Raw genomic sequence first — 19,736 nt, forward strand, 5'->3', positions numbered from 1 at the left:
CATACTAACCTGCTCTTTTTATATTATCTTGTCCTGCTTCTATCCTCTCCAGCTTTCAGCCTCCCATCTAACTCTTCCCACCAGTCACTGCTGTGCTGAAAGTTAAAATTCAACCAGTGTTTGCTGGGTCCTATGGCTGTAACATTTCTACCTGTTTCTCCTACCCACATATTCCCATGAAGTGGGTGTCCAACACACCACCACCTCACATACTTGGCAGACAAAGTTGTGAAAGAGAAGGAAAACCTTTACCTCCGGCTCTCTGTTTTCTCCAGTTGCAGCTTGGCAGACAGACACTTGGGGAGAAGATCCATTTCTGAAACAGCCATTGTTAGATCTGCTCCACTGGAAATACTTAGTTCCCTGTTTTCTGCAGTTTTCTGGCTGTCACAGTATTCATTTGTAGACAATAACGGGGAATATAGCTCTGCAAAAGACTTTGTCTTTATTTTGGACCTAGAGGACAAGAAATAACAAGAAAAAGCAACATTTGTTTTTTGCCAGAATTATGAAACAGCTGTGCATTTGCTACAGGTAGATTTTACACAAACCCTGTGAACATAAGAGCAGCCCTAGCCAACCAGAAAAAGGCTCCATCTACTCTAGCATGCAGCAGTGACAAGCCTAATGCTTCCAGGAAACCCATAAGTGGGGCATGAAGGCAAGAGCCCGCCCCCGTTATTTATTCCCCGCCACCTGGTATTTGGAAGTATATATAAAATAAAAAGGTAAATGTGTCCCCAACCAGTCGTGTCCGACTCTAGGGTGTGGTGCTCATCTCCATTTCTAAGCTGAAGAGCCAGCACTGTCCGAAGACGCTTCCGTGGTCATGTGGCCGGCATGACTGAACACCGAGGTGCACAGAACGCTGTTACCTTTCCTGCCGAAGCAGTACCTATTTATCTACTTGCAATTTCTTGCTTTCAAACTGCTAGGTTGGCAGAAGCTGGGACTGAAGACGGGAGCTCACTCGGAGCTCACTCGGGTCTCGAACTGCTGTCCTGCCGACCTTCCGGTCTGCAGTTCAGCATGTTAACCACTAAGCCACCGCGGCCCCATGTGGAAGTATACTGCCTATAAAAATGGAAGTTCCATTTAGGTATCAGACTAACAATTGAATAAATCATGGATAATATGTCTTGTTTTTTTGGTCTAGAATCATAGAATAGTAGGGTTGGAGGGGGCCTATAAGACCATCGAGTCCAACCCCCTGCTCAATGCAGGAATCCAAGTCAGAGCATCCCTGACAGATGGCTGTCCAGCCTCGTCTTGAATGCCTCCCGTGTGGGAGAGCCCACCACCTCCCTAGGGAATTGGTTCCATTGTTGTATAGCTCTAACAGTCAGTAAGTTTTTCCTGATGTTCAGCTGGAATCTGGCTTCCTGTCACTTGCGCCCATTATTCTGTGTCCTGCATTCTGGGATGATCAAGAAGAGATCCTGGCCTTCCTCTCTGTGACAACCTTTCACGTACTTGAAGAGCACTATCATATCTCCCCTCAGTCTTCTCTTCTCCAGGTGAAACATGTCCAGTTCTGTCACTCTCTTCATAGGGCTTTGTTTCCAGTCCCCTAATCGTCTTTGTTGCCCTCCTCTGAACCCTCTCCAGTTTGTCTGCATCCTTCAGAACTGGACACATTACTCCAGATGAGGCCTAACCAGTGCCGAGTAGAGGGAAACTAGTACTTCCCCAGATTTGGAAGCTATGCTTCTATTAATGCAGCCCAAAAGAGCATTTGCCTTTTTTGCAGCCACTTCACTTCACTTTTTTGCAGCTTGTGATCTACAACAATTCCAAGATCCTTCTCGCTTGTAGTGTTGTTGAGCCACGTATCCCCCATCTTGTAACTGTGCATTTGGTTGCTTTTTCCTAGGTGCAGAACTTGGCATTTATCCCTATTAAGTTACATTCTGCTCTGAATCTGTCAAGCAGTTTCCCTGGATGACTCTGAGTTCGACTATAATGCACTCAATTAATTTTCTTTAAACTACACATACTTATATAAGCTTCTATCCTGTTCCCCCACCCCAGTTGTCTTTTTTCTAAACTAAAAAGTCCAAAACACTTTAGCTCTCCTTATATGGAAGGTGATCCAACCATTTGTTCATTTAGGTTGCTCTTTTCTAGCTCGACAACCTCTTTTTTGAGACTGAGCAACTGGAACTGCATACAGCATTCCATATGCGGTTGCACCATAAGGGATTAGATACTGATTGTTTTATTTTCAACCTCTGCTTACAAAGAAGGAATTTGTTGTTTTCATTGCTGCTGCACATCAACCTAACATTTTTCATTCAGCCAGCTGGCCACAAACCTAAAATATATTTCCTCAACAGAATCATGGAGTTGGAAGGGGCAATTTAGGTCATTGAGTCCAAACCTCACTCAGTGCAGGAATCTAGTTTAAAGCATCCCTGACAGATGGCTGCCAAGTCTTTGCTTGAATACCTCTAGCGACAGGGAGCCCACCTCCTCCTTTGACAGTTGGCTCCACTGTCTGACTGCTCCATTGTTAGTAGGTTTTTCCTACTAACAGTTCAATCAAAATCTGCCTTCCTGTAACTTAAGCCTGTTATTTTATGTCCTACAGTCTTGGATGATAGGAAACATCATCCTCTTCTGTGTGACAACCATTTAGGTACTTGAAAAGCTCTATCAACTCTGTTAGTTTTCTCTTCTCAAGGCTACACAAACCCAGTTCCTTCAATCTTTCCAATTTATCTCAATTCTTCTTAAAGTGTGGTGTCCAGAACTGGACAAAGTACTCAAGATGAGGTCTGACCAGTGCAGAATAGAGTGGAACTATTACTTCCAATGATTTTGAAATAATATTTCTATTGATGCAATCTAAAATTGCATTTGCCATTTTTGCAGCCACATCACACTGCTGACTCATATTCAATTTGTGATCAACTGTGATACAACTCCATGATCCTTTTCACACATACTATTGCCAAGCCAGGTATCCCCCATCTTATACCTGTGCATTTGATTTCTTTTTCCTAAATGAAGAACTTTGCACTTGTCACTGTTAAGTTTCATTCTGTTATTTTCTGACCAGTTTTCTAATGTATCAAGATCATTTTGAAATTTGTTTCTGTGTTCAAGGTATTAGCTATCCCACCCAATTTTGTGTCATCTGCAAACTTGATAAGCATTCCCCCCACGTTTTTCTCCAACTCATTAATAATAATGTTGAAGAGTACAGGGTGCATGACCAAACTCTGCAGCACCCCACTTGAAACCTCCCTCCAGGTTGATGAGGAATCATTGATGAGCACTCTTTGAGTATGGTTCTCCAGCTGTGGATCCACCTAGTAGCAGTGCCATCCAGCCCACGCTTTACTAGCTTGCTAATCAGAATATCATTGGGTACTTTGTCAAATGCCTTGCTGAAGTCAAGCTATATTATATCCACAGCATTTCTACAATCTATTAAGGAAGTTACCCGATCTAAAAATGAAATGATTGCTCCGGCAGGATTTGTTTTTGACAAATCCATGCTGGCTTCCAGTGGTCATTGCATTAGCGTCAAGCTGTCTACAGATTGTTGTTCAGTCGTTCAGTCATGTCCGACTCTTTGTGACCCCATGGACCAGAGCACGCCAGGCCTTCCTGTCCGGCACTCTCTCCCGGAGCGTGCTCAAGTCCATATTCATTGCATCAGTGATGCTATCTAGCCATGTCATCCTCTGCCATCCCCTTCTCCTTTTGCCCTCAGTCTTTCCCAGCATCAGGGTCTTTTCCAGAGAGTTTTCTCTTTGCATTAGGTGGCCAAAATATTTCAGCTTCAGTATCTGTCTTTCCAATGAGCACTCAGGGTTGATTTCCTTTAGGATGGACTGATTTGACCTCCTTGCAGTCCAGGGGACTCCTAAGAGTCTTCTCCAGCACCACAGTTCAAAACAATCAATTCTTTGGCACTCAGCCTTCCTTATAGATCTTGGAGCCCAAGAAAATAAACTCTGTCACTGCTTCCATTTCTTCCCCTTCCATATGCCAGGAAGTGATGGGGCCAGATGCCATGATCTTAGTTTTTTTAATGTTGAGTTTCAAACCAACTTTTGCACTCTCCTCTTTCACCCTCAACAAGAGGCTCTTGAGATCCTCTTCGCTTTCTGCCATTAGGGTGGTATCGTCTGCATATCGGAGGTTGTTGATCATTCTCCCGGCAATCTTAATTCCGACCTGTGATTCATCCAGCCCGGCGTTTCTCATGATGTACTCTGCATATAAGTTAAATAACAGGGTGACAATATGCAGCCTTGTCGTACTCCTTTCCCAATTTTGAACCAATCGGTTGTTCCATATCTGGTTCTTACTGTTGCTTCTTGACCCTCATACAGGTTTCTCAGGAGACAGGTAAGGTGGTCTGGTACCCCCATCTCTTTCAGAATTTGCCAGTTTGTTGTGATCCACACAATCAAAAGCTTTAGCGTAGTCAATGAAGCAGAAATAGACATTTTTCTGGAATTCTCTCACTTTCTCCATGATCCAGCAAAAGTTGGCGATTTGATCTCTAGTTCCTCTGCCTCCTTGAAACCCAGCTTGTACTTCCGGTAGTTCTCAGTTCGCATACTGCTGAAGCCTAGCTTGTAGGATTTTGAGCATCACCTTGCTGCCATGTGAAATGAGCGCAATTGTGCGGTAGTTTGAACACTCTTTGGCATTGCCGTTCTTTGGAATTGGAAGGTAAACTGACCTTTTCCAGTCTTGTGGCCACTGTTGAGTGTTCCAAATTTGCTGGCATATTGAGTGCAGCACTTCAACAGCATCGTCTTTTAGGATTTTACATAGCTCGGCTGGAATACTGTCATCTCCGCTAGCTTTGTTGTTAGTAATGCTTCCTAAGGCCCACTTGACTTCACTCTCTAGGATGTCCAGCTCAAGTTCAGTGACCGCACTATCATGGCTATCAGGGACATTCAGATCTTTCCTGTATAGTTCTTCTGTGTATTCTTTCCACCTCTTCTTAATCTCCTCTGTTTCTGTTAGGTCCCTGCCTTCTTTGTCCTTTATCATGCCTGTCTTTGCACAAAACGTTCCCTTGATATCTCCGATGTTCTTGAAGAGATCTCTAGTCTTTCCCATTCTGTTGTTTTCTTCAATTTCTTTGCACTGTTCATTTAAGAAGGCCTTCTTGTCTCACCTTGCTATTCTCTGGAACTCTGCATTCAGTTGGATATATCTTCCCCTTTCTCCCTTGCTTTTCGTTTCCCTTCTTTCCTCAGCTACTTGTAAAGCCTCATCAGACAGCAACTTGGCTTTCTTGCATTTCTTTTTCTTTGGGATGGATTGAGTTGCTGCCTCCTGTACAATGTTACGAACCTCCGTCCATAGTTCCTCAGGCACTCTGTCTATCAGTTCTAATCCCTGAAATCTATTCCTCACCTCCACTGAGGGATATGATTTAGGTCACACCTGAACGGTTTAGTGGTTTTCCCTACGTTCTTCAATTTAAGCTGAAATTTTGCAACAAGAAGCTCATGATCTGAGCCACAGTCAGCTCCAGGTCTTGTTTTTACTGACTGTATAGAGCTTCTCCATCTTTGGCTGCAAAGGACATAATCAATCTGATTTTGATATTGACCATCTGCTGATGTCCATGTGTAGAGTCACTCTTGTGCTGTTGGAAAAAGAGTGTTTGCTATGATCAGCATGTTCTCTTGGCAAAACTCGATTAGCCTTTGTCCTGCTTCATTTTGTACACCAAGGTCATGCTTGCCTGTTATCCCGGTGATTTCTGGACTTCCTACTTTAGCATTCCAATCCCTATGATGAAGAGGACATCTTTTTTTGGTGTTAGTTCTAGAAGGTGTTGTAGGTCTTCATAGAACCAATCAACCTCCGCTTCTTCGGCCTCAGTGGTTGGGGCATAGACTTGAATTACTGTGATGTTGAATGGTTTGCCTTGGATTCGTACTGAGATCATTCTATCGTTTTTGAGATTGTACCCCAGTACTGCTTTCCCCACCCTTTTGTTCACTATGAGTGTTACTCCATTTCTTCTAAGGGATTCTTGCCCACAGTAGTAGATATGACGGTCACCTGAATTAAATTCGCCCTTGCTTGTCCATTTTAGTTCGCTGATTCCCAAGATGTCGATGTTCAATCTTGCCATCTCATGTTTGACCACCTCCAGCTTACCTTGATTCATTGATCTGACATTCCAGGTTCCTAAACAATATTGTTCTTTACAGCATCGGATTTTCTTTTCACCACCAGATACATCCACAGCTGAGTGTCCCTTCGGCTTTAGCCCAGCAGCTTCACTCTTTCTGGTGCTACTTGGAAATACCCTCTGCTCATCCCCAGTAGTATATTGGACACCTTCCGACCTGAGGGGCTCATCTTCCGGCGTCATATCTTTTAGCCTTGTGATACGTTCCATGGGGTTTTCTTGGCAAGAATACTGGAGTGGGTTGCCATTTCCTTCTCCAGTGGACCACATTTTGTCAGAACTCTCTGCCATGACCTGTCCGTTTTGGGTGGCCCTGCATGGCATAGCTTATGGCTTCACTGAGTTACGCAAGCCCCTTCACCACAACAAGGCAGCGATCCATGAAGGGGGTCTACAGATTAAGTATTTAATAATCTGCTCTAGGATATTCCCAGGTATTGATGTCAGACTGACCGGTCCATAATTCCCCGGATCTTCCTTTTTGCCCATTTTGAAGACAGAGACAACATTTGCCCTCCTCTGGTCCTCTCGTACTTCATCCTTTTTCCAGGATTTCTCAGATAATAGATAGAGATTCCAGGAGCCCATCCGCTAGCTATTTCAACATCCTAGGATGCAATTCCTCTGGATCTGGGGACCTGAACTCATTTAAGGTGCTTAGATATTCCCTGACCATCTCTCTGTCAACCTGAAGCTGCACTCCTACCCCTTCAGCTTGTTTGTCACATTTGCCAGATGAGTCATAGATCCTCTGCTGGGAGGAGACTGAGCCAAATATAGTCACAACTGTTTCAGATCCAGTATAGATGAAGGTGGCATTTTTTTGCCCCCAATGTACATCATTTTAGACTTGATCCTCATGGCTGTTTTGTTTTGGGGTTATGTTTTGATGTTTAGAACCAGTGTATAAAAGGACACAAATCTATATGATATAAATTCCTTAACAATTCAAACATGTTCAAAAACGTTTAGACATATTAAAACAGCAAAATGTCAATAATTAATTATAACATATAATCCCAAGCCTTTAATACTAATTCAATTTTGATTTTATTCAGTAAAAGAAATCAAACATCTGAGATGTTAATTATTCTACTTATCTCATCACCTTAAATTATAGTAATATTCAATGAAAAATAGTACCCAAAGAATTATTTTAATCAAAACTTGGTGATGATAGATGTCCTCTTACAATCTTCCCTTAATCTAATCCAGTTGGTCAGTTTGATATTCCAAATGCTTTCTAACCATCTTCTGTTAAGTGTTCCATCTCTTTGGAACCACAATATATATATAATAAGTAAGTTGCACATAGGTTCCTGTTGATTTACAGGGATCAAATCTCCTAAATATCCCAACAGAAGACTTGGAGGGAGGCAGGAATAAAGGTAACAAATACACTGTAATTACCCTAATCACCATCATTATCTTTTTTTCAAACCTTGGCTGCAGTCCAGACCCCTCAAGTGCAGCTTACAGTAAAACAAAACACACACAACAGAAATAGGGACAGGGATAGCAATTACACTTTGTGCAAGGAGGAGGTGTCAAACCAAAAGGGAAGGGAAATGGTCAGGGTAGTGGTGATCAAAAATAATTGTGGATTAATAAACCCAGCCATACTTTGCTGAGCTCTGGAGATGGGTCCAGTTAAGCAAGGGTCTGTTGCACATAAATACACTGCATGAAAAAGAAAATAGACAATCTCACCTTCCTTGACTTTGTTGGATCTCTTTCTGAGTTTTTAATCTGGCTTCTTCCCATAAAAAAGGACAAGTGAACTTTTTCAGCTGCTCCTTTAAAAAATATACGCATATCTGTCCATCCTTATTCACTGCTTCTGTCAAATTCAAAAACATAAAACAACCATCAAATCAGAAGTATAGCTTTTACATATTCAACAAAAGTTATCATGGAAATAGAAACACTGCATCAGTTTTTATGGAATGCAAACACTGAATACTTGGCTTAAACAGAACAACATAAATAAGGGTCCAACCCTATCAGATTGCTGCTCTCTAGACAGAAGCCTCTGATATCAGAGGCTTCTGAGACTCCTATGCCCTGTGGGGCTGTTGCTGGCAGGGCAGGAGGATGACAGAGGCGATTTTTGCCTCTCCGTCCTCCTTTTCAAATTTTTCCACTAGATGGCTTGCTGAGCCAATCACGTGGAGTTGTGCTGGTGGGGCTGGGGCTGGAAAGGCCATAGAGTGTATCCTGGCCTCTCCTCCTCCCTCCCCTTTTTCCTCTCGCCGTCCAAAGTCATGACACAGACCTTGGAAGAGGAGCTGCCTAGGTGCTTTGGCAGCACCTAGGAGGGGAGTGGGGTGAAGATCCGAGCGGGGATTTTCACTTCCAAGGTCATAGCTTTGTCTATGGCCTCAGAGGTGAAATCTCCAATATGCTATGGGTCCTCAGCCAATTTCTAGGGGCCACAGGATTGCACCCTTAGTCTCTCTTTGGGTGGACACAGTTTCTTCCTTTCCATTCAGCCCACGTGTTCAGAGCAAGTCCAACCAGAGTGCTGAAGGAATTTATGTATTTGTTATAGGTTTTACTACTGCATCCTTTGAACAGATTTCTAGGGTGGGTCACAATAAGAAAATAAATAATACAGTAATACATATAGAATAACCATCTAAAATCAGCATCGATTTCTCTCTCTTTTTTCAGATAAAAGACTTGATTGATTTTTTGCAAATTGAACAATATACAACAATGCCTTTCCTTTACCTAATTAGACCAAGACGATACACAGAAGACAAACAAATGAGGCAAATAATTTAATTTAAAAAGAGGGGAAGGAAATAAGTAGGTTTGAGCTTTGATCTTAATTTATTATGATGATTGTTTATATTATTTAAATATTTATATATAAATGATTTCCATGAAATATGCTACGTTATGGTCAACATAAGCTTATTAATATAAAACAGGTTTTTCTATTTTTTATTAGTGATGTACATATAAAGGTATATGTTTCTGTATATGTAACTGTATGAGTTTATGTTTTTGACTTAGATAAGCTTGTTGCTTTTGTTGTGAAGTAATTTAAAAAATCAGAGATAAAAATGTTAAATTAAAAGGCCTAGAAAAACGAGCGCCTTCACCCAGCGCATCAAGATAGGTGCCAGGTAAGACTCTCTAGGGTAAGTATTCCACAAATCATGGCACCACTACCAAAAAGACCTTCTCAGTATCTTCACCACTACCAAAAGGGCACCTCAGATGGCAGGGATACCCTTAAAAAGGTCTAGAAAATATACATAGAAAAGGACCTATGCTTAAGGTCTTGGTATATGGACAGACACATGTGGGGAGAAGAAATCCATTCAGGTAACCTGGTCCCAAGCTGTAAAAGGGTTTAAAAGGTCAAAAACAGCACTTTGAATTGAGCTTGGAAAAGGACTGTGAGCCCACAGAGCACTGGTATAATATGATCAAAATACTCTGGAAGAATGACTGACTACGAAGGTGGTGCCGACGAGAGAGATTTGGATTCTGGGACCACGGGCTATACTTCCTGGAAGATGGGCTGTTGGCAAGGGATGGGTTGCACCTCACAAAGGATGGGAAGAATGTGTTTGGCCACAGCATGAAGAACTTCATCAGCAGGGCTTTAAACTGAATCCTACGGGGAAGGGAGATGTAATGTTGGGGGTAACAATGGACGTAGGCGCATGCACTGCAACGGAGAGAACAGCTCTGATAGCGCCCAATAATAGTCTTCAGACACATGTAGGAAGAAAGCCAGACTATGAAGCACATGGTCTTCGATGTCTATATACTAACGTCCAGAGTATGGGAAACAAACAGAACGAACTTGAACTCTTAATACAAGAGGGAAATTATGACCTGATAGGTATAACTGAGACTTGGTGGGATGACTCTCATGACTGGAATACAGCAATTGAAGGATATAACTTGTTCAAAAAGAACAGGAGGAACAGAAAGGGAGGTGGGGTTGCACTGTATGTGAAAAATACATATCTCTGCACATCGAGAGCATCTGGGTTGAAATAAATGGAGCAAAGAATAAAAGGAACCGGGTGGTCGGAGTCTACTACCGGCCACCCAATCAAGGAGAAGACGAGGATGAAACTTTTGAAAAGCAAATAGCCAATGTTTTAAGGAAGCATGATGTAGTAGTAATGGGGGACTTCCATTTCCCCGATATTTGTTGGGAGACAAATTCTGCAAAACATGGCCCCTCCAGGAAATTCCTGACTTGTGTGGCGGATAACTTCCTCCTACAGAAAGTAGAGGAAGGAACTAGAGGATCGGCTATCCTTGACTTGATCCTAACCAACAGAGATGACTTCGTGGATAAAGTAGCAGTTACAGGAACTCTGGGGGAAAGCGACCAGGTTGTACTTGAGTTCTTGCTTCTAAGGGAAGCAAAAGCTGAGTGGAGTCAAACACGTACCCTGGATTTTAGGAAAGCTGATTTTCATAAACTCAGAACAATGATCAGTAAGGTCCCATGACAAGCGACGCTAACGAGAAAAGGAGTCCAAGATGGGTGGGAGCTTTTAAAAAAGGAAATTCTCAAGGCACAATTGCAAACAATTCCAACAAGAAGAAAAGGTGGAAGACAACAGAAGAAGCCAATGTGGCTTCACAAAAAGCTTAGGGATGACATGAAAACAAAAAAGGACACATATAAGAAGTGGAAAGAAGGCCAAGTAACAAAGGAAGATTACAGGCAGATAGCACAGAATTGCAGGGATGGCGTCAGGAAGGCTAAAGCTGAGAATGAGCTGAGGTTAGCAAGGGATGCTAAAAACAACAAAAAGGCTTTCTTCAGCTACGTGCATAGTAAAAGAGAGAGGAAAGAAATGGTGGTTCAGCTATTAAATAAGGATGGAAAAACGGTAACAGATGACAAAGAAAAGGCAGAGGTGCTCAATTCCTACTTTGGCTCAGTCTTCTCCCAAAAGAGGGTCTATGACCCCCCTGGCAAAGGCGAAGTACAGGCTGAAGGGGCAGGATTGCAGCTTGAGATCGACAGGCATATGGTCAAGGAACACCTCATTACTTTGAATGGGTTCAAATCTCCAGGGCCAGATGAACTGCATCCTAGAGTCATAAAAGAACTGGCAGAAGAACTCTCAGAACCGCTGTCTATTCTCTTTGAGAAATCATGGAGGACGGGGGAAGTGCCAGATGACTGGAGGAAGGCTAACGTTGTCCCTATCTTCAAAAAGGGTAAAAAGGAGGAACCTGGGAACTACAGACCAGTCAGTCTGACATCAATCCCTGGGAAAATTCTGGAGCAGATCATAAAGGAATCCATCTGGAAGCACCTTGACAACAATGCCGTGATTACTCAAAGCCAACATGGATTTGTCAAAAACAAGTCCTGCCAGACAAATCTGATCTCATTTTTTGATCAAGTAACCTCCCTTGTAGACCGTGGGAATGCTGTAGACATCATATACCTCGACTTCAGCAAAGCTTTCGACAAAGTGCCCCATGATATCCTGATGAGCAAACTAGCTCAAAGTGGGCTAGATGAAACAACGATCCGGTGGATCCACAGTTGGCTACAGAATCGGACTCAAAGAGTGCTTATCAATGGGACCTTCTCAACCTGGGGAGAGGTAACGAGTGGGGTACCACAGGGCTCAGTCCTGGGCCCACTGCTCTTCAACACTTTTATTAATGACTTGGAGGAGGAGGTGCAGGGAATGCTGATCAAATTTGCAGATGACACAAAATTGGGCGGGATAGCTAATACTTTGGAAGACAGAAACAAAATTCAAAGTGATCTGGATAGACTGGAGCGCTGGGCAGAAAACAACAGAATGACATTTAACAGGGAGAAATGCCAAGTTCTGCACCTAGGAAAAAGAAACCAAATGCACAGTTACCAGATGGGGGATACATGGCTCAACCACACTACAAGCGAGAAGGATCTTGGAATTGTTGTCGATCACAAGCTGAATATGAGCCAACAATGTGATGTGGCTGCAAAAAAGGCAAATGCTCTTTTGGGCTGCATTCATAGAAGCATAGCTTCCAAATCCTGCGAAGTACTAGTTCCCCTCTACTCAGCACTGGTTAGGCCTCATCTGGAGGACTGTGTCCAGTTCTGGGCACCACACTTGAAGAAGGATGCAGACAAACTGGAGAGGGTTCAGAGGAGGGCATCCAAGATGATCAGGGGACTGGAAACAAAGCCCTATGAAGAGAGACTGAAAGAACTGGGCATGTTTAGCCTTGAGAAGAGAAGACTGAGGGGAGATATGATAACACTCTTCAAGTACCAGAAAGGTTGTCACAGAGAAGAAGGCCAGGATCTCTTCTTGATCATCCCAGAGTGGAGAACACGGAATAATGGGCTCAAGTTACAGGAGGCCAGATTCTGGCTGAACATCAGGAAAAACTTCCTGACTGTAAGAGCAATACGACAATGGAACCAATTACCTGGGGAGGTGGTGGGCTCTCCTACACTGGAGGCCTTCAAGACGAGGCTCGACAGCCATTTTGTCAGGGATGCTCTGACTTGGATTCCTGCACTGAGCAGGGGGTTGGACTCAATGGCCTTGTAGGCCCCTTCCAGCCCTACTATTCTATGATTCTATGATTCTAAGCCCAGTCCCAGCTAGCTGCCTAGCAGCTGTTATTTTAAACTAACCACAGTTTCTGAACCACCCTCAAAGGCAATCCCACATATAATGCATTACAGTAATCTGATCTGGAGGTTACCTGAGCACAGGTAAGTGAGTCTAGGCTGACTTTATCTAAGTAGGGTTGCAGCTGGCACACTAGACCAAGCTGGTGAAGAGGCCATGGAGGCAACCTGCATCTTGAATGACAAAGCCGGATGCAAACGTCTTCCTTTAAGGGAAGTGCATCTCCATCCAGTACAGGGTAAACACTGCTAACCTGGGCAGCCAAACCACCAACCATTAGTTTCAATTGTTTGCTCTAAAAAGGCTTACAATACATTCCTCTATTATTTTCAGTGAGGCCCTGACCATCTGACAGAATGGCCCAGTTCACACAGAATGGCAACCCAGGGGTTGTTTAACCTATGGGTTGTCAAAGTTGCATGGCAGAGAGCACGCTGCCTTGTGACCACTTTGTTTCTGGTTTACAAGAAAACCCAGGATTGTTTACTACAACGTCTAAACCCAGCAATATGAGTTGTTGAAGGAGAAACAAAGTTAGAGACAAAGTTAATATGTGCTGATGCAACTTAAGAGAGAAAGCAATAGCAAGACCTAAGAAAATTGCCCCAAATACATTTAATACCTGGTGTTATTGATAGGTGAGGAGGTTTCCAGTCCCTCAATTTATGATTAATGCAGAGCGCCAAGATACTATCCCAAGGTATATCCTTCACAGCAGGGCCATCTTCTCCAGAGCTGCCACAGTTTCTGCCCTTCCACTTGAAGTAGGTACTGCTCAGCAAATTCTCTATCTGGGACTGAAGTATCTCCTGAGTCTGAAGAGAACTGGCAGTCTGGGACAAATATTGGAAAATCATGGCACAAACAGGGCGCCAGGGAGCTGTGGGAAGAAGAAACATTACACTATACCTAATTATGAGAGAAGAGGACCTAGGGCTAATGTTATATCCCAATTTCTGCTTTGGCATTAGCTCAGGCAAAAGTGCCTCCAAAATCTCAAAGTTGAATGTAACCACTGCCAGGAAAGCATAGGATAAGGTGGGCTGGAATCTATACATGCTAAAGTAAATCTGGCACATTTTCAATTATGTTAGCTAACGCAATGTGGAACTTGAATTAAAACTATGATTTAGCTGCAGAAAGCTTTCAAGAGCCCTGTTCTTTCCCGCCCATGCAGAAAGTATCTAAAATGCACAAAGACCACTGATGAGGTCTATAATTAACCTCTGATGACAAAATGTTGTGAGTTACTTTAAAAACAGTGGAAAATTTATTGCAATGTCAAATGTATTTTTGCCAAACAGGACCCAGAAAAATATAAGAGCTCCGAAGTTGATCGCATCAACATGTATTGAAGTAAGAGCAAGGAAATCTCAGGTTATAGGGAGTTCTTCACCAGAATAGAACAGTAACCGCTTCTCAGATTAAAGGATACACAATACCGGGTACGTTCACACGACACACAAGCTCACGAAGGGTGACTAGCCATGCACTGTGGGTTGCTTTGCGAACAACCCATAGCAAGTGGTTAGCGCACCGGCTGGATGATCTGGCAAACAACCCATAGTGAGAGACTTGTTTGGCCCCTTGTTCCCCCTCTCTCCCCCTCAGTCCTCCACCTGGCATCCCAGGGGACTTGGTGGCAGACCTGTCTTGTCTGCCACCAAGTCCCCCTTCCTGGCTCCAATTGTGATCTTGATTATGATCACAGCCGTTAAAAAAAAATTTCCTGGCCCCGTTTGTGCATAAAAATGGGACCAGGAAATTATTTTTGGACTTCCCCATGCCCAGGGAATGTGCGCAAGTTTTTTTTTTCAATTTTTCGATTTTCTGCTATTGCACACATGCACAACAGTGGGAAAATGAAGGATTCTGACTTGCCCCTACCTGCACCCCTTGGTTGCAGTTGGCAAACAAACAGGGGTGCAGGCGAGGATAGCTTATATCAAATCCCCAGTCCCTCTTTTCCCCCTTCCTGGTAAAGATCCCTCAAGCCACTTCATTTTGACAGCTGTCAAAACTGAAGCAGCAAGAATGACCTTTAGTGTTTAGCGGGGCTGTGCATCTACTTTTATGGGAAGGACCAGGACGCATGTCTACTTTCATCGGAAGGAGCAGGGAGGGAGGTGAGTGGGTAATTTCAAACAGATTCCCATGCTTTTGTGGGTGGACTACAAATTCGATACAGACTAGCCTCTGGGGATTCAATGCAGACTAGCCTCGCCTGCACCCCTGTATGTTTGCCAACTGCAACATACATGTGTGCAGGAGTGTGTGCAGGAGGGGCAACCCAGTATCCTTCATTTTCCAACTGCTGCGCATATATGCAACAGCAGAAAACTGAAGGGAAAAAAATTGTGCACATTCCCTAGGCATGAGGAAATGCAAAAAAATTTCCCGGTCCCGTTTTTGTACACAAACAGGGCTGGGGGAAAAAAGGGGATCCGACCATGATCAAGATTGGAGCTGGGAAGGGGAAATTGGTGGGGGTGAAGGGGGGCTGTCACTGGAAGGGGAAAAGGGCATGGGCAGCAGCTTAGCCACGACTGCGAATGACGATTTTGGCCTGCTCGGCAAGAGTGGCAGGGGTTTCTGCTGCTCTTGCAGAGCGGCTCACTGGCCAATGCCCTTTACCCACGATGGGTTGGCATGTCAGGGTTCACATAACATGCCAAGCCATTGTGGGTAAAACAACCTCTACTGCAGATTGTTGGTTATCAGGGTGGGTTGTTTGGGAAAAACAACCCACCCCAATAAGAATGGTCTGGGTTTGCAGACACGCTATCCCATAGTAGGCATTCACCCATGATGGTTCAGTATGTCATGTGAACCCAGTTAGTGTGTTCTTTGTTAAGGACTGTCATTAAAAAAAAAAGGATTCAACTGTGTTGAATGGTGATTTGGGGTGTGCGTGTTCTAATCTTCTTAAAATCGAGACGGTTTGACCAATGATTCTGAAATGTACAGGTGCCAGGCAGAAGTGTTGGTTTTACATACCCTGAAAATTTCATGTCAAGTGGTGAAATATTGAGGGAGAAAGAGCAGTTTAAAGAGAAAAAGCAAAGCTCTCCCTCTGTCAAAAGTAACTTTGAGAGTTTATATTGGCAACCTTTTTTGCCCAAGATCTATGAAAAAGCAAAGTTAGTTTTTTAAAAAATTCTAGAACACTGATGATTTGTACTGGGGTTGGTGGAATATTTTTTAATCGTGTTTGTGTTTTTCTAAATAATCTTTTTTTTTAATCAAGGAACAAGAGTCAGTTGGGCTCACTATAAGCCTGCAAAGATGCAGAAGCTTCCCTAGTGCCTATCAGCTGTGGATTTAAAATTTTGAGGGGGGAAGAGAGAAAGGTGCAGCCTTTCTAGGCATTGTTTTCATTTTGTTTTCTCTATCATGCCATGTTTCTGTGTTTTAGGGGGAATTAAAAAATGGCTGCCTAGTTTGCCAGAGATATCTGCTGGGAGAATTACGAGCTAGAGTATTTACTGGGTATGTAATGAGCAAGCAAAGGACAAAAAGGAGACTGGCCTATTTTAAATATTTTAAATACATGCTGGTATAGATCTTTTATTGTGTGTGCATCTGTTTCTTCCTGCCTGTATAGTTCTATGTGTTGCAAGTAATTTTACTTCTGATTTGGGTTTTGTTCCTCCTTTCCCCCAAATCATCCTTAACTGAATTTCCTTTTAGCTTCGGCAAAGATGTGTTACTGAATATAAGCCACAGAGGTTTCAAAGTCTCATGCTGTAATTTGGGGAGTGGGGATCACAGATTAACAGTGCGCTCCTATGCATGTCTTCTCAGAATTTCTATTTCACTCCCAGTTAAGTGGGTATAGGATTGCAGCCTTAATCCACAGCCAAGAAACACACTGGTTTAGAAAAAAAATAGAAGGGGAAGGGAGGACAGCATTCATTTTTCTCTTGAAAATGTCCAAAGCCCCTCTGTGTTCACAGCCAGTATACCTCTGACTGCAAGAGTGAGGAAGAGAAAGATGGTATGGGTGTGTATGTACCAGAAAAAAGGGAGAAGAATCTTTTGTATCTGAAAATTATAGCTTATCACGAATATCCAAAGGTATGCTGTTTAAAAAAAGCAACAGAGGTTTAAAATGTATCTCATGCCTTCCTTCCTTCCTTCCTTTTGGGGAGTTGAAGAGAGGGTCAGGGTGAAGCCATAGATTCAAGCTGCAATCCATATATACACACTTACCTGGGAATATGCTCTGTTTAAGAAGTGGGACTTCTGAGTAAACAAATTTAGGATTGCACTGTTTCACCCTGAGCCAAGAAGTGCGTTGGTTTAAAGGCAGTGGTGAGGGAAGGATTGAGAAACAGAAATTCTTTACCCACTGGTGAATTTCTGTTCTCATTGAGTGAAGGAGGCCAGCCGGGTGGAGGACTGAGAAATACTGAGCAACACACTGGGGGGAGGGTATCAGAAATTATTGTCTTTCATTACTCCCCCTCTAAAAAGAGAAACACTGTGCCAAGACATGCTAGGTTAATTTAATGAAAGGGATGTGTGTTAATGCTTAAATTCTTTATTTAATTAGTGGTTGGAGAGAAGACATGAATGCAATACCAACCTTTAGGATGGTGAGTTGGCTATGAAATACCTCTCCACTTTTTTTAAATGGGGGAAAGAGGAGAGATATCTACGACTGTGGGCAAGAATCCCTTAGAAGAAATGGAATAGCACTCGTAGTCAACAAATGGGTAGGAAAAGCAGTACTGGGGTACAATCCCAAAAACGACACAATGATCTCAGTACGAATCCAAGGCAAACCATTCAACATCACAGTAATTCAAGTCTATGCCCCAACCACTGAGGCCGAAGAAGCTGAGGTTGATCGGTTCTATGAAGACCTCCAACACCTTCTAGAACTAACACCAAAAAAAGATGTCCTCTTCATCATAGGGGACTGGAATGCTAAAGTAGGAAGTCAAGAAATCACCGGGATAACAGGCAAGCATGGCCTTGGTGTACAAAATGAAGGAGGACAAAGGCTAATAGAGTTCTGTCAAGAGAACACACTGATCATAGCAAACACTCTTTTCCAACAGCACAAGAGGCAACTCTACACATGGACATCAGCAGATGGTCAATATCGAAATCAGATTGATTATGTCCTTTGCAGCCAAAGATGGAGAAGCTCTATACAGTCAGTAAAAACAAGATCTGGAGCTGACTGTGGCTCAGATCATGAGCTTCTTGTTGCAAAATTTTAGCTTAAATTGAAGAAAGTAGGGAAAACCACTAAACCGTTCAGGTATGACCTAAATCATATCCCTTATGAATATACAGTGGAGGTGAGGAATAGATTCAAGGGATTAGACCTCATAGACAGAGTGCCTGAGGAACTATGGACAGAGGTCCGTAACATTGTTCAGGAGGCAGCAACTCAATCCATCCCAAAGAAAAAGAAATGCAAGAAAGCCAAGTGGCTGTCTGATGAGGCTTTACAAGTAGCTGAGGAAAGAAGGGAAGCGAAAAGCAAAGGAGAAGGGGGAAGATATATCCAACTGAATGCAGAGTTCCAAAGAATGGCAAGGAGAGACAAGAAGGCCTTCTTAAATGAACAATGCAAAGAAATCGAGGAAAACAACAGAATGGGAAAGACTAGAGATCTTTTCAAGAAAATCGGAGATATCAAGGGAACGTTTTGTGCAAAGACGGGCATGATATAGGACAAAGAAGGCAGGGACCTAACAGAAACAGATGAGATTAAGAAGAGGTGGAAAGAATACACAGAAGAACTATACAGGAAAGATCTGAATCTCCCTGATAGCTATGAGAGTGCGGTCACTGAACTTGAGCTGGACATCCTAGAGAGTGAAGTCAAGTGGGCCTTAGGAAGCATTACTAACAACAAAGCTAGCGGAGATGACAGTATTCCAGCTGAGCTATGTAAAATCCTAAAAGATGATGCTGTTGAAGTGCTGCACTCAATATGCCAGCAAATTCGGAACACTCAACAGTGGCCACAAGACTGGAAAAGGTCAGTTTACATTCCAATTCCAAAGAAGGACAATGCCAAAGAGTGTTCAAACTACCGTACAATTGCGCTCATTTCACATGCCAGCAAGGTGATGCTCAAAATCCTACAAGCTAGGCTTCAGCAACATGTGAACCAAGAACTACCGGAAGTACAAGCTGGGTTTCGAAGAGGCAGATCAAATCGCCAACATTCGTTGCATCATGGAGAAAGCAAGAGAATTCCAGAAAAACGTCTATTTCTGCTTCATTGACTACGCTAAAGCCTTTGATTGTGTGGATCTCAACAAACTCTGGGAAATTCTTAAAGAGATGGGAGTACCAGACCACCTTACCTATCTCCTGAGAAACCTGTATGAGGGCCAAGAAGCAACAGTAAGAACCAGACATGGTACAACCGATTGGTTCAAAATTGGGAAAGGAGTACGACAAGGCTGCATATTGTCGCCCTGCTTATTTAACTTATATGCAGAGTACATCACGAGAAATGCCGGGTTGGATGAATCACAGGTCGGAATTAAGATTGCCGAGAGAATTATCAACAACCTCAGATACGCAGACGATACCACCCTAATGGCAGAAAGTGAAGAGGATCTCAAGAGCCTCTTGTTGAGGGTGAAAGAGTGCAAAAGCTGGTTTGAAACTCAACATTAAAAAAGCTAAGATCATGGCACCTGGCCCCATCACTTCCTGGCATATAGAAGGGGAAGAAATGGAGGCAGTGACAGATTTTATTTTCTTGGGCTCCAAGATCACCGCAGATGGTGACTGTAGCCATGAAATTAAAAGACGCTTGCTCCTTGGGAGGAAAGCTATGGCAAACAGCATAGTAAGAAGCAGAGACATCACCTTGCCGACAAAGGTTCATATCATCAAAGCTATGGTTTTCCCAGTAGTAACGTACGGCTGTGAGAGTTGGA

General features: G+C 43.1%; 1 protein-coding gene across 3 annotated transcripts in view; it reads right to left on the minus strand.

The window, feature by feature from the left end:
* Window positions 1-19,736, minus strand: part of MCM3AP (minichromosome maintenance complex component 3 associated protein) — a 126,587-nt gene that overhangs the window by 15,439 nt on the left and 91,412 nt on the right. For all 3 annotated transcript variants that reach the window (XM_084820465.1, XM_084820450.1, XM_084820460.1), the window contains 3 exons: window positions 13,442-13,699; window positions 7,892-8,021; window positions 253-456 (listed from right to left, as the gene is read on the minus strand). In XM_084820465.1, coding sequence (XP_084676591.1) covers window positions 253-456; window positions 7,892-8,021; window positions 13,442-13,699 — 592 coding nt within the window. The remainder of the gene's footprint in view (window positions 1-252; window positions 457-7,891; window positions 8,022-13,441; window positions 13,700-19,736) is intronic.

This window comes from Heloderma suspectum, chromosome 1, assembly GCF_057233095.1.
Source record: "Heloderma suspectum isolate Gila_16-S chromosome 1, 16-S_ref, whole genome shotgun sequence".
NCBI classification, from domain to species: Eukaryota; Metazoa; Chordata; class Lepidosauria; order Squamata; family Helodermatidae; genus Heloderma; species Heloderma suspectum.